Genomic DNA, 13,464 nt, shown 5'->3' on the forward strand with positions numbered 1-13,464 from the left:
ATCTAGAGATGGAAAAAACCATGCAATTTCATCTTGGTGTGATTGTGCAGCATCCTTATTGTTGCTACTATTTGAAACACAGTCGTAGCTTGCACAATGTTCTTTATTAACTCACGAACGACGCGTTTCGCACGGATAGGGCACCATCAGGCTATGTTAAAAAAAAAAACCAAATATTCTGATTTGACGGATGCTTTTTGGCAGAGAATTTTTGGTTTTTTAACATAATCAGATGATGCTCTATCCGGGAAAAACGCGTCGTTCTTTGGTTAATAAAAAACATTGTGCAACCTACGACTTTTTTAAATAGTGCCTGAAGATGGATCTTGCTTGTCAGCCGAAACGTCGTGCCAAGAAGTCGACATCACCTGGCTGCAGTTCACAAGTACCTTTGGATTCACAAAAATAAAATCTGTGATGGGTAGTTCAATGTCGCTCGCAATAAGCAGTCTCTCATTCGTGGAACTGGTGGTATGAGTAAGCGCCGTGAACCGCAGGGTGGCATCTCTGTCGGGGATCTGCTGGCTGTGCCGAGCCGAGACGTCTCTGTACCGCGACGCGGCGACAGACATCGCAGATAAGCTGGGCTGCCGCGGCTCCCACACTGCGTCCCGCATAGAAATGTGGAGCGGCGGCGACGCGTCTTCCTCAGATGTGTATCCTTGTACAACGCGGCGTTGCGGTGCGACCTGGCAGCGTGTCTGTATCCTCTTTCTTCAGCTCTTACGTAGGTTGGACCGTGACTCTGTGCGAGGTGCTACGCTTGGCACATGGAGTCCAGCAATAAAATCCTTTTCGTACACTAACGACGTCCCGGGACAACCAGGACCAACAACTCTCGTTGGTTTGCCGATGACACGGATTTTTACAAAATCAGATCGAATCTCAAATACAGTGGGGTCTCAAAAGTCGTGCGCTAGCAATATCCACATGTACGAGGTGCGAAGATAAAGTAATGAGACTGATGTGAAAAAAATGTTGCTTACCGTTTTAGTCAAGTTTAGTGTTGTCTCGTTCAAAGTAGTTCCCTTCTGATAGAACAAACTTTTTCCAGCGCTTCTGCCATTGATGATAACATTTCTGGAACTCATCTTCCGTAACATCCTCCAAGACCCTTCTCACAGCTTTTTGGACATCTTGTGTTGTTTGAAAATGGTGTCCCTTCACCACCATTTAGACTCTTAGAAATAGAAAAAAAGACGCACGGAGCGATATTTGGTGAATAAGGTGACTGTGGTAGTGCTGAAATTTGTTTTGAGGTTAAAAATTGCTGTACTGACAGAACAGTATGGGATGGCGCATTATCGTGATGCAGATCTTTAGTTATTATTAGAGGAACCGTTTCTCGATTGATGTTCAGTTCTTCTGCAATCATTTTCATGGATAATCTTCGATCAGATCGTACGAGTTCACACACCCTGGCCAAGTCGACATCCGTCCGTGAGGTTGATGGTCGTCCACTGCGGTCTTCATCTTCAACATTCGTTCTGCCTTCACTAAACATTTTATGCCAACGAAAAACGTGTGGTCTTGACATAACCTCCTCGCCCAAAGCCTTCTGAAGCTTACTGTAAGTTGTCGTCGCGTTTTCACCCAATTTAACGCAAAAAGAAATGGTATACTGTTGCGCAATATTATGCGGTTCCATTTCCGTGACGAGAGACACAAACAGGTGTTAACTTATTACAGGACAACTCACGACTGAGCAGTTGCATCGATGTGGCGCTTGGACTAGAAGCAGCTTATAGACCAAGGTCAAAGATATTGTGTCTATGCAAGGCTGCAGGGTTGCCACATCTTGCAAAGAAAATCAGTCTCATTACTTTATTGTAGCACCTCGCATACAGTATAAGTATCGCATACACAAATTATAAAAGGACAGTGCATTAGCGTAGCTGTAACTTATACTTAGGTGATTCGTGTAGAAATGTTTTCGACTTTATTACGGTAAAGCGAGAGGAATTAGAACACTTCGAAGGCGGAACGTTAGTTGGAACTACACGCATGAAATATTCAGTCTCAGAAATCGAGGCCCACAGTGTCAGGAGTGTGTCGAAACTCCAAATTTAAGGTCTTAGTTATCACCACGGCGGACAACGTAGTGGCCGACGGTCGCCATTTAACGACCGAGAGCAGTGGCAGCTGTGTAGAACTGTCGCTGATAATAAACAAGCAACACTGTATGAAATAATAGCAGAAATCAACGTGGGACGTAATAAGAATGTATCCGTTACGACAGTGCAGTGAAATTAGGCGTTAATGGGCTACAGCAAGCAGATTACCAAGGCGAGTGCCTTTGCTTACAGCGCGACATCGCCTGCAGGAACTCTCCTTGGATCCTGACCATATCGTTTCGGCCCCAGACGGCTGGAAAACAGTGACATCGTCAGATGAGTCCGTTTTCAGTTGCTAAGAGCTGATGGTAGGGTTCGAGTGTGGCGCAGCCTCCATAATGGTATTGGCTGTATTTACATGGTTTGGCATGAACCGATGATTGACTGCACATGGTTATATTTAGCTACTTGGAGACCATTTGCAGCCATTTCTGGACTTCATGTTGCCAAACAACGATGGAATGTTTATGGACGACAATGCGCCATGTCACCAGGCCACAACTTTTCACGATTGGGTTGAACAACATTCTGGACAATTCGAGCGATCGCCCAATGTGAATCTAATAGAGCATTCATGGGACATAATTGAAAGATCAGTTCGTGCACGAAAACCTACACCGCCAACAGTTCCGTAGTTATCGACGGCTATGGAGGCAGCATGGCTCAACATTTCTGCAGGTGACTTCCAAAGACTTGTCGAGTCCATGCCCCGTCGAGGTGATGCACTACCCAGACAAAAGGATGTCCGACGCGATCGCTCGCTAACTACGAGGTAGTATCCAAAAGTTTCCTAAATCTGAATTTTGCACGCAAATGGTGACTCGACTAAAACACTGGTCGGTGTCTCCCCATACGGCTTTCAGAAGCAGTGCAGCAAGTGGTTACGAGCTCGGTTATTTGATTAGTTGTAGAGAGGAGGCGGAGGTCGGGGGAAGGGGGGGGGGCGTATTTCCATCGTCCTGTTTGGGTGAGTTATAGGCTTTGCGATGGTTAACTTGAAAGAGCAGTATGCTTGTATTAAGTTTTGTTTCATAGTTGGGGAAACCGCTGGAGGAATGCTAAATCTGTTGAAACCTGCTTTTGAATTAGGCCAGGCATAGAATTACGACTGGTTTATGCGTTTCAAAAACAGGCGATCTGATTTAGAAAGATTGTACACAGACCATCCTAGATGTCTACAACGCCTTGTGAATGACATATGGTACGATAACGTAAACTACATCTACATCTATACTCCGCGAGCCACCTTACGGTGTGTGGCGGAGGGTACTTATTGTACCACTATCTGATCCCCCCTTCCCTGTTCCATTCACGAATTGTGCGTGGGAAGAACGACTGCTTGTAAGTCTCCGTATTTGCTCTAATTTCTCGGATCTTTTCGTTGTGATCATTACGCGAGATATATGTGGGCGGTAGTAATATGTTGCCCATCTCTTCCCGGAATGTGCTCTCTCGTAATTTCGATAATAAACCTCTCCGTATTGCGTAACGCCTTTCTTGAAGTGTCCGCCACTGGAGCTTGTTCAGCATCTCCGTAACGCTCTCGCGCTGACTAAATGTCCCCATGACGAATCGCGCTGCTTTTCGCTGGATCATGTCTATCTCTTCTATTAATCCAACCTGGTAAGGGTCCCATACTGATGAGCAATACTCAAGAATCGGACGAACAAGCGTTTTGTAAGCTACTTCTTTCGTCGATGAGTCACATTTTCTTAGAATTCTTCCTATGAATCTCAACCTGGCGCCTGCTTTTCCCACTATTTGTTTTATGTGATCATTCCACTTCAGATCGCTCCGGATAGTAACTCCTAAGTATTTTACGGTCGTTACCGCTTCCAATGATTTACCACCTATGGCATAATCGTACTGGAATGGATTTCTGCCCCTATGTATGCGCATTATATTACATTTATCTACGTTTAGGGAAAGCTGCCAGCTGTCGCACCATGCATTAATCCTCTGCAGGTCCTCCTGGAGTACATACGAGTCTGCTGATGTTGCTACTTTCTTGTAGACAACCGTGTCATCTGCAAATAGCCTCACGGAGCTACCGATGTTGTCAACTAAGTCATTTATGTATATTGTAAACAATAAAGGTCCTATCACGCTTCCCTGCGGTACTCCCGAAATTACCTCTACATCTGCAGATTTTGAACCGTTAAGAATGACATGTTGTGTTCTTTCTTCTAGGAAATCCTGAATCCAATCACAAACCTGGTCCGATATTCCGTAAGCTCGTATTTTTTTCACTAAACGTAAGTGCGGAACCGTATCAAATGCCTTCCTGAAGTCCAGGAATACGGCATCAATCTGCTCGCCAGTGTCTACGGCACTGTGAATTTCTTGGGCAAATAGGGCGAGCTGAGTTTCACATGATCTCTGTTTGCGGAATCCATGTTGGTTATGATGAAGGAGATTTGTATTATCTAAGAACGTCATAATACGAGAACACAAAACATGTTCCATTATTCTACAACAGATTGACGTAAGCGAAATAGGCCTATAATTATTCGCATCTGATTTATGACCCTTCTTGAAAATGGGAACGACCTGCGCTTTCTTCCAGTCGCTAGGTACTTTACGTTCTTCCAGCGATCTACGATAAATTGCTGATAGAAAGGGGGCAAGTTCTTTAGCATAATCACTGTAGAATCTTAAGGGTATCTCGTCTGGTCCGGATGCTTTTCCGCTACTAAGTGATAGCAGTTGTTTTTCAATTCCGATTTCGTTTATTTCAATATTTTCCATTTTGGCGTCCGTGCGACGGCTGAAGTCAGGGACCGTGTGCTATTACTGCTTCAAGAAAGTTAAAATCAACATCACGTGGAAGATGGCAGATAAATAACAATATTTCAAAATGAACAATTCAAAGGTTTCAGACAAACAGTCTCTCAGAGGATCTATGCCAATCTTTGACACTAAATAATAACACACTTGTCTTGTACGCCCATTTTTTAAAATTTAATGTACCATCTCATGACATATTTCGGGTAAACCTCAACATTAGATCAAATAAAAAGAAAATATCATTAAATTCTTCATTTATGTAGCCATATTGTCCGTTGCTGCTTTATAATTCCTGAGAATATTTTTGTTTCGTCATTACAACTACAAGAAAATGCGCATTTTCTCACCACACGCGTCATGTATCATCAGTGGTCTGTAATTAAAGATACTGACAATTAGATTTGTTTTCTAGCTCGAAACACAGTTCGTTAACAAATTGTTGGTTTCTAAGACGTGCTGTCAAACATTAGCTGACGAAGGCAAATAGCCAAGCAGAATTGCCGTAAGCAAAAACCCACAATTTGTTAACGAACTGTTTTTCGATCTAGAAAACAAATCAGAACGTAAGTATCTTTAATTGCAGACCACTGATGACGTTTTACTTCAATAAACTCGCATTTTCTTGTAGTTATAAAAGACGGAATAAAAATATTCTCTGGCAAAATATCCTCATATTGAGTTTAACAGATATGACGGTTGGGTTATCTCGAAACACGCCATGAGATGATAAATAAATAAAACAGTGCGCTGACAGTCGAGACGATTATTGTCATTTAAAGGTTGTCGTTAATGACTGAGGTTAAGTTTGTGGCTGTTGGGTGTTGTTCGTGTTTGATGAACACAAAGTTGCTAAAACATGCTTATTTTTGCACAGATCCCATATTATGGTAATGCTCTCTTCATGTGACGAATCACAAGTATATCGTATGTATTCTCAGTAATGTAGTGTGGATAACATTTGTAAAAACGATATATTTAATGTTCACAGGCAAAGACACGTAATGACAAAATTTAGGAAAGCTTTTTTATTAATGCCACTTTAACGGAAGTAAGAAATTAATGTGTCACCTTATCTCCTACATTGCTAAAATCTATTTCTACATCTACACATCTACACTGATACTCTGCAAATAAAATTTATGTACCTGGCAGAGGGTTCATCGAACCACCTTCACAATTCTCTATTAATCCAATTTCGTATAGCGAGCGGAAAGAACGGATATCTATATCCTTCTGTACGAGCTTTTATTTTCCTTATTTATTGTGGTGATCGGTTCTCCCTATACAGGTCGGTGTCAACAAAATATTTTCGCATTCGGAGGAGAAAGTTGGTGATTGGAATTTCGTGAGAAGGTGCCGTCGCAACGAAAAACGCCTTTCTGTTAATGATGTCCAGCCCAAATCTTGAATCATTTCAGTGACACTATATTTCGTGATAATACAAAACTTGCTGCCCTTCTTTGAACTTTTTCGATGTACTCCGTCTGTCCTATCTGATAAGGATCCCACACCGCTCAGCAGTATTCTGAAAGAGAGCGTACAGGCGTAGTGCAGGCAGTCTCCTTAGTAGATCGGCTACATTTTCTAAGTGTCCTCCAATAAAACGCAATCTTTGGTTAGCCTTCCCCATAACATTTTCTATGTGTTCCTTCCAATTTAAGATGCACGTAATTGTAATTCCTAGGTATTTAGTTGAATTTACGGCCCTTATATTTGACTGATTTATCGTGTAACCGAAGTTTAACGGATTCCTTTTAGCACTCATGAATATGACCTCACACTTTTCGTTACTTAGGGTCAACTGCCGCTTTTCGCACCATTCAGATATTTTTTATAAATCGTTTTGCAATTTGTTTTGATCTTCTGATTACTTTATTACTCGATAAACGACAGCGTCACCTGCAAGCAACCGAAGACGGCTGCTCAGATTGTCTCTCAAATCGTTTATATAGATAAGGAGCAGCAAAAGGCCTATAACACCACCTTGGGAAACGGCAGAAATCACTTCTGTTTCACTCGATGACTTCTCGTCTGTTACTACGAACTGTGGCCTCTCTGACAGGAAATCACAAATCCAGTCACATAACTGAGACGATATTCCAGAAGCACGCAGTTTGACTATAAGCCACTTGTGTGGTGCAGTGTCAAAAGCCTCCTGGAAATCAAGTAATACCGAATCGATCTGAAATCCCTGGTCAATAGCACTCAGCACTTCACGTGAATATAGAGCTAGTTGTATTTCACAGGAACGATGTTTTCTAAACCGTTGTTGACTGTGTGTCATTAGACCGTTTCCTTCGACGTAATTCATAATGTTCAAACACAACATATGTTCTAAAATCCTGCTGCATATCGACGTTAACGATATGGGCCTGTTTTTTAGTGGATTACTCCTACTACCTTTCATGAATATCGGTGTGACCTGTGCAACTTTCCAGTCTTTGGGTACGGATCTTTCGTCGAGCAAACGGTTGTATATTATTGTCAAGTATGGAGCTAATGCATCAGGAACCTAATTAGTATACAGTCTAGACCAGAAGACTTGCTTTTATTAAATGATTTAAGTTGTTTCACTACTCCAAGGATATTTACTTCTGCGTTACTCACATTGGCAGCTGTTTTTGATTCAAAGTCTAGAATATTTACTTCGTCTTATTTTGTGGAGACATTTCGAAAGGCTGTGTTTAGTAACTCTGCTTTGGCAGCAATGTCTTCGATAGTATCTCAATTGCTGTCGCGCAGAGAAGGCATTGATTGATTCTTGCCGCTAACATACTTCACATACGACCACAAACTCTTTCGATTTTCTGCCAGGTTTTGAGACAAAGTCTCGTTGTGGAAACTGTTATAAGCATTTCGCATTGAAGTCCGAACTAAATTTCGAGCTTTTGTAAAGGATCGCCAATCTCAGGGATTTTGAGTCTGTTTAAATTTGCCATGTTTGTTTCGTTGTTTTTGCAACAGTGTTCTGACCCGTTTTGTGTACCAAGGAGGATCAGCTCCATCATTTGTTAATTTATTTTATATACATCTCTCAATTGCTACCGATACTACTTCTCTGAATTCAAGCCCCATCTGGTCTACACTTATATCATTCATTTGGAAGGAGTGGAGATTGTCTCTGAATTTTTATCTGCTTTTCGTATAGGTATATTTTTCGTTTATTTTTTGAGGATTTGGGGGTTACAGTATTTAATTTCGCTATGACAATCCTGTATTCACTAATCCTTGTACCCGTTTTGATGATCATCATTAACTCAGGTTTATTTGTTGCTAAGAGGTCAACTGTGTTTTCACAACCGTTTACTACTCTTATGGGTCCATTAACTAACTGCTCGAAACAATTTTCAGAGAATGCGTTTAGCACAACGTCGGATGATGATTTATGAGTACCTTCTTGAATTACACATGTATTTTCTCCAACATATCTAGGGTAAATTTAAGTCACCACCAACTATAATCGCATGAGTCGGGTATGTGTTTGGAATCAAATTCAAGTTTTCTTTGAATCTTTCAGCAACTGTATCATCTGAATTGGCAGGTCGGTAAAAGAATCCAGTTATTATTTTATTCCGGTTGGTAACAATGAGTCTGCCCATACTAACTCACAGGAACTATCTACTTCAATTTCGCGACAGGTTACACTACTTGTGGCAGCAACAAACACGCCACCACCAACCCATTGCAGCCTTCTGACTTCTGCTTCCAAACGTTCACGAAACAATGCTACATGATATGAAGAGTTTTCTAGGGAATGTTATTGCAATGGCAACGTCATAATCACGCCTGCTCTTATTTCCTTCACCGGCATTCCAACATTGAATGGAAAGGTGGTAATTAGAGCACTATCCGTACAAGAACCATTAATACTTGGTGAACTATGTTAGCGACCGTGATGGTTTGCTGTCGTGACTATTCACCGACGTCACAGCAGGTAGTAGTGGCTGACAAGAGTACAGCGTGGGAAAGCGGAGTACAACGTTCGGATGTGTCCTGTCAATAGATCTCTTCCTAAATTTCTTTTCTCCCCAGTTTAATCCAGTACCTGCTCAGTAGTTGTCCGAGCTATCCACCTATTCTCTAGCATTCTCCTATAGTATCCTCTGTCCTCTTCTTGTCTGAACTGTTTATCACCCTCATTTCACTTCCGTAAAAATCTACACTTCAAATACCACCTCAAACACTTTCAGAAAAGAGTTCCTAACGTTTAAATTTATGTTCAACTTCAGGAAATTTATGTTTTTCAGAAACTTTACTATTGATAACCTGCGTTTTATACCCACTCTGTTTCAAGTATCTTCAATTATGTTGTCGCCAAAATAACGAAATTCATCTACTGCATTCGATATCCCATCTTCTAATCTTCTTTCAACATCGCCTGATTTAATTCGACTACCTTTTACTTTTGTTAATGATCATCTTATAAACTCTTTTCAGTATCCAGAGTGAGCAAATACTTTTTCAAGTCCTTCACCGTCACCGACGGAGCTGAAATGCCATCGCCGAACATAAAAGTTTTTATTTCTTCCTTTTGAATTCAAATTCCCTTTCCAAAAGTCTCCTTGATCACTTGATAGCTTGCTCCATGTACATATTGCATAACATCGTGGTCTTCAAATATAGGCTGTTGTGGCAACTACACTCTTATACGTATAATGTTTTAAAAAAGAACGTTGATGGAAGAGGTTCGAAAATTTTAACTCCAATCCGGCAACAGTGAAAAAGAAAGTAAAGAGTATGAGTAATGACATATCGAGCTTCTAGGCGATCTGGTGATTACAGTCACTCAGGAAGTGATTCACTTCCTTAGCAGAGGTCACAAATGCGTGCCAATGTAGTGGGTCTCCACCTAGCAGAAACCAGTTCCAATCCTGTTGGTGAAAGAACTCAACGCTTTGCCATAACTATTTGATCGTCAAGAGGAGCGTAATAAATGACATATCTATCATCCCACAGCTTTCTTTAGAGGCTGCGCACGTAGAAAAATAATAGTGATGTTGAGAGAGACAACATATAGTATGAAGTTACGAAAACTAAGATGAACACAAAAAATATGTTCTTAATCTTTCCTATAAATTTTGGTATTCAATATCACACTGCAGTGATGGAGTCAACGTCATTCCGTTGAACTTCTGGAAAGAGTTTCTACGTTGACCGTTTTCAGACTATTTGTTGCAAATACGGCCATTTTATTTCCGTAATCCTAGTAAGAACGCACAAATTTAAGTGAACTGATAAGAAATGTGGAGGTTTTCGACAGAATCGGATAGAAAGGAATAAACGGAAAATATTGGCCAGAAGAAGGGATACGATGTCAGGATGTTAAAACCCGAAGGAATAACTTTCATGTTAGAAGCGGAGTCGAAGAGGGCAAGGACTGTAGGGGAAGAGAATGATTAGAATATATCCAACAAATAATTGAGCACGTTGCGTCAAATTGCAGCTCTGAGGCACAGGAAATATAAAAGAAAAAAAAGTCCATATTTTCTTGTCATTTAGAGACGCCATTCGTCAACAGTATAAAACCTCTGGAGGAAATCAAATTAATAAATAAAAATGTAGATCCTGTCACAAAAGTGAAACACAGGTAAAGAAATATGTATGGCATATATTAGCTACATCTTGCATCTTGCAAATATTATCCTCATTTACCAGGTATATTCTATCATAACAGGGGTACAGAAGAAACATATTGTAATATAGTTTCATAAAACAAGATTACAGAGCTCACATCATTGTTATTTCTGTTTCAGTTTTCTGAGGATTTCCATCGGGACGCGTCATGCATGCAACATCCGGACTGCTTTGCGGTAAGTACGCATTTTGTTATTTTGTCTCTATATATTGCTTGACCGAAATGGGACGTAATAATGATAGCAAATTATGAGGGCACTCTGCTTGTGTGTCTGTTAATTTATTCTAATGATGTACTTGCCTAATGGTGAAAGCCAATGCATATTGTGGAACGGTTCGTAGGAAAACAGGTGTGCCTTTTCAGTACCTACAGTCAGTGTAAATGTTGGGAGTCTCAGCTATTCTCCTGTTCACAGAGTGAAAAGAAAAAAGCATCAAAGGCCATGAGTACACTTGCACCGGAGGAAGTTGCAGGAATCACTTTCAGCGATCCAGGAACTGACACTTCGCTGTATAAAGGGAAAGGTCTTGCTCGTACAATTTTATGGCGCCCTTAAGACCGCTCCAGCAACTAAAACGAAATGCAAAGAGCAAAAAAATCTCATTTTATGACTTTTGTTATAAATTGTGAAAAACAGCGTGCAATAAATGGCGCAGCCGGCCACTGTGGCTTAGCGGTTCTAGGTTCTTCAGTCCGGAACCTCGCTGCTGCTGAGGTCGCAGGTTCGAATCCTATCTCGGGCATGGATGTGTGTGATGTCCTTAGGTTAGCTAGGTTTAAGGAGTTCTAAGTCTAGAGGACTGATGACCTCAGATGTTAAGTCCCATAGTGCTCAGAGCCATTTTTGGAATAAATGGCGCACTCGCACCAGCATAAACGAAAAATCAAACTCAACGTGTATTCCAACAATAAATGGAGCAAAAAGTAAAAGTTATTCATTAAATGACTTTACAGAAGTATCACAATAATCTAATATTTTTCATTTCATGTTTGAATGTGGACATTATCAGATGCATAACAAAGACCGGGTTTTATCACGTATACCTCAGATAGGTATACAAATTTAAAATAATAAACTTTGGGCCCCCTAAAGATATTAAGCACGGGAAAGCTGTGATAAAGAATTAAAGGATTGACTTCGACACGGCCAGGAGGTTTATCCTGCAGTTCTCAACGATATCCGGAATATATGGGAACCAAAGATATGCAACGAAGCTTACTCTCTAAAATCGATAGGCTTTATCCGACCTACGTCCTCGCAAAGCTAGTCAAGGACTAGAACTCACTGCCGCAAGTTAGCGTCGTAGTTTAGGACTCGGTTGTTACTGACGCCGCGGCAGACACACAGGGCTTGTTTTTCACGTCAGCACGGCAACGATAAGTCCTGAGACACTACAGTACAGTCGTACCATCTACCGGAATGCCAGTAAATCAGACAAATAAATGAGCGAAAGATTCGACTCGAGCCGGCACGGCTCAGACCCCGACCTTAAATAAAGCGGGGACTGTTCCTTCCTCTGTGGCCCTGTTGTTCCTAGGAATACTAAAATGTTTCAAAAATGGCTCTGAGCACTATGGGACTTAACAGCTGTGGTCATCAGTCCCCTAGAACTTAGAACTACTTAAACCTAACTAACCTAAGGACATCACACACATCCATGCCCGAGGCAGGATTCGAACCTGCAACCGTAGCAGTCGCACAGTTTCGGACTGCGCGCCTAGAACTAAAATGTTTCCACATAGTTCCAAATTTCGACAATTCTGGTAATACCGTACGCATTCGGAAAATAATTCTTTTACGAAGTTATGTTATGTTATGTTAACCGGGGACCTAGAAACGACGGAGAGGTTCCGTCCTCGCAGCAGCCGCAGTCGTCCGCAGCCATACGACGACTACCGCAGTCCACTTCACCTCAACGCCGAACCCAGGGTTATTGTGCGATTCGGCCCCCGGTGGACCCCCCAGGGAGCGTCTCACACCAGACGGAGTGTAACTCCTATGTTTGCGTGGTAGAGTAATGGTGATGTACACGTACGTGGAAACGTGTTTGCGCAGCAATCGCCGACATAGTGTATCTGAGGTGGAACCAGCGCGCATTTGCCGAGGCAGATGGAAAACCGCCTAAAAACCATCCACAGACTGGCCGGCTCACCGGACCTCGACACAAATCCGCCGGGCGGATTTGTGCCGGGGACCGGCGCTCCTTCCCGCCCGGAAAGCAGTGCGTTAGACCGCACGGCCAACCGGGCGGGCTACGAAGTGCATTGTTCACACTTTATTCACGTAAGTAAGTAGGAATCACTCTCAAGCGCTTCCTATTGTGATAATCACTTAATTCGTTTCTGAATATCGCAATGATACGTACACGTTCTGGTATTTTGGCAGTTAATTCTTATATACAGTTCACTATTCAAACACATGACTCAGGCAGAGCGGTGCGACAAATATGCAACGGCATGCTGAAGCCTAATGCTCCCTAAATTGTGACACGAAAACTCTTAATGGTTTTTAAATGAAACAAAACGTTATTAACATCCTACACCTTTCTTCTTCATATCTACATATTTCCAGCTCTTTGCCGCTAAAGGGCTCCGAATTGTAGCGTGTAACACTGCGGTGTGTAACGTAACTATGTTGGTTGGTGAGAAACGACATACTGTAATCGTTTCTCGAACTAAAAGAGTTCGTCCACACATGGAGCACAGTTTCTTTCAGCATGACAGTGACATAGCAAGCACGAACGCTGCGACAACAGCAACAATCCGCCACCTTGGGTTTATTGTGTTGTGCAGGACGAAGTAACACTCGTCAACGTAGTGGTAGGTTCTTAGATTCATATCTTGAGGAGGCCGAGCCGATAAAACAACACACATAGAATGTTAGCTCACTTCATTACAGTGGTTCCCAACCTGTGGGTAATTACTCCC

The 13,464-nt window shown here is 41.8% G+C and overlaps 1 protein-coding gene across 1 annotated transcript in view; it reads left to right on the forward strand.

The window, feature by feature from the left end:
* Window positions 1-13,464, forward strand: part of LOC126412720 (uncharacterized) — a 275,896-nt gene that overhangs the window by 85,543 nt on the left and 176,889 nt on the right. The window contains exon 2 of the mRNA XM_050082438.1: window positions 10,655-10,711. Coding sequence (XP_049938395.1) covers window positions 10,655-10,711 — 57 coding nt within the window. The remainder of the gene's footprint in view (window positions 1-10,654; window positions 10,712-13,464) is intronic.

Source organism: Schistocerca serialis, chromosome 7 (genome assembly GCF_023864345.2).
Source record: "Schistocerca serialis cubense isolate TAMUIC-IGC-003099 chromosome 7, iqSchSeri2.2, whole genome shotgun sequence".
Taxonomy (NCBI): Eukaryota; Metazoa; Arthropoda; class Insecta; order Orthoptera; family Acrididae; genus Schistocerca; species Schistocerca serialis.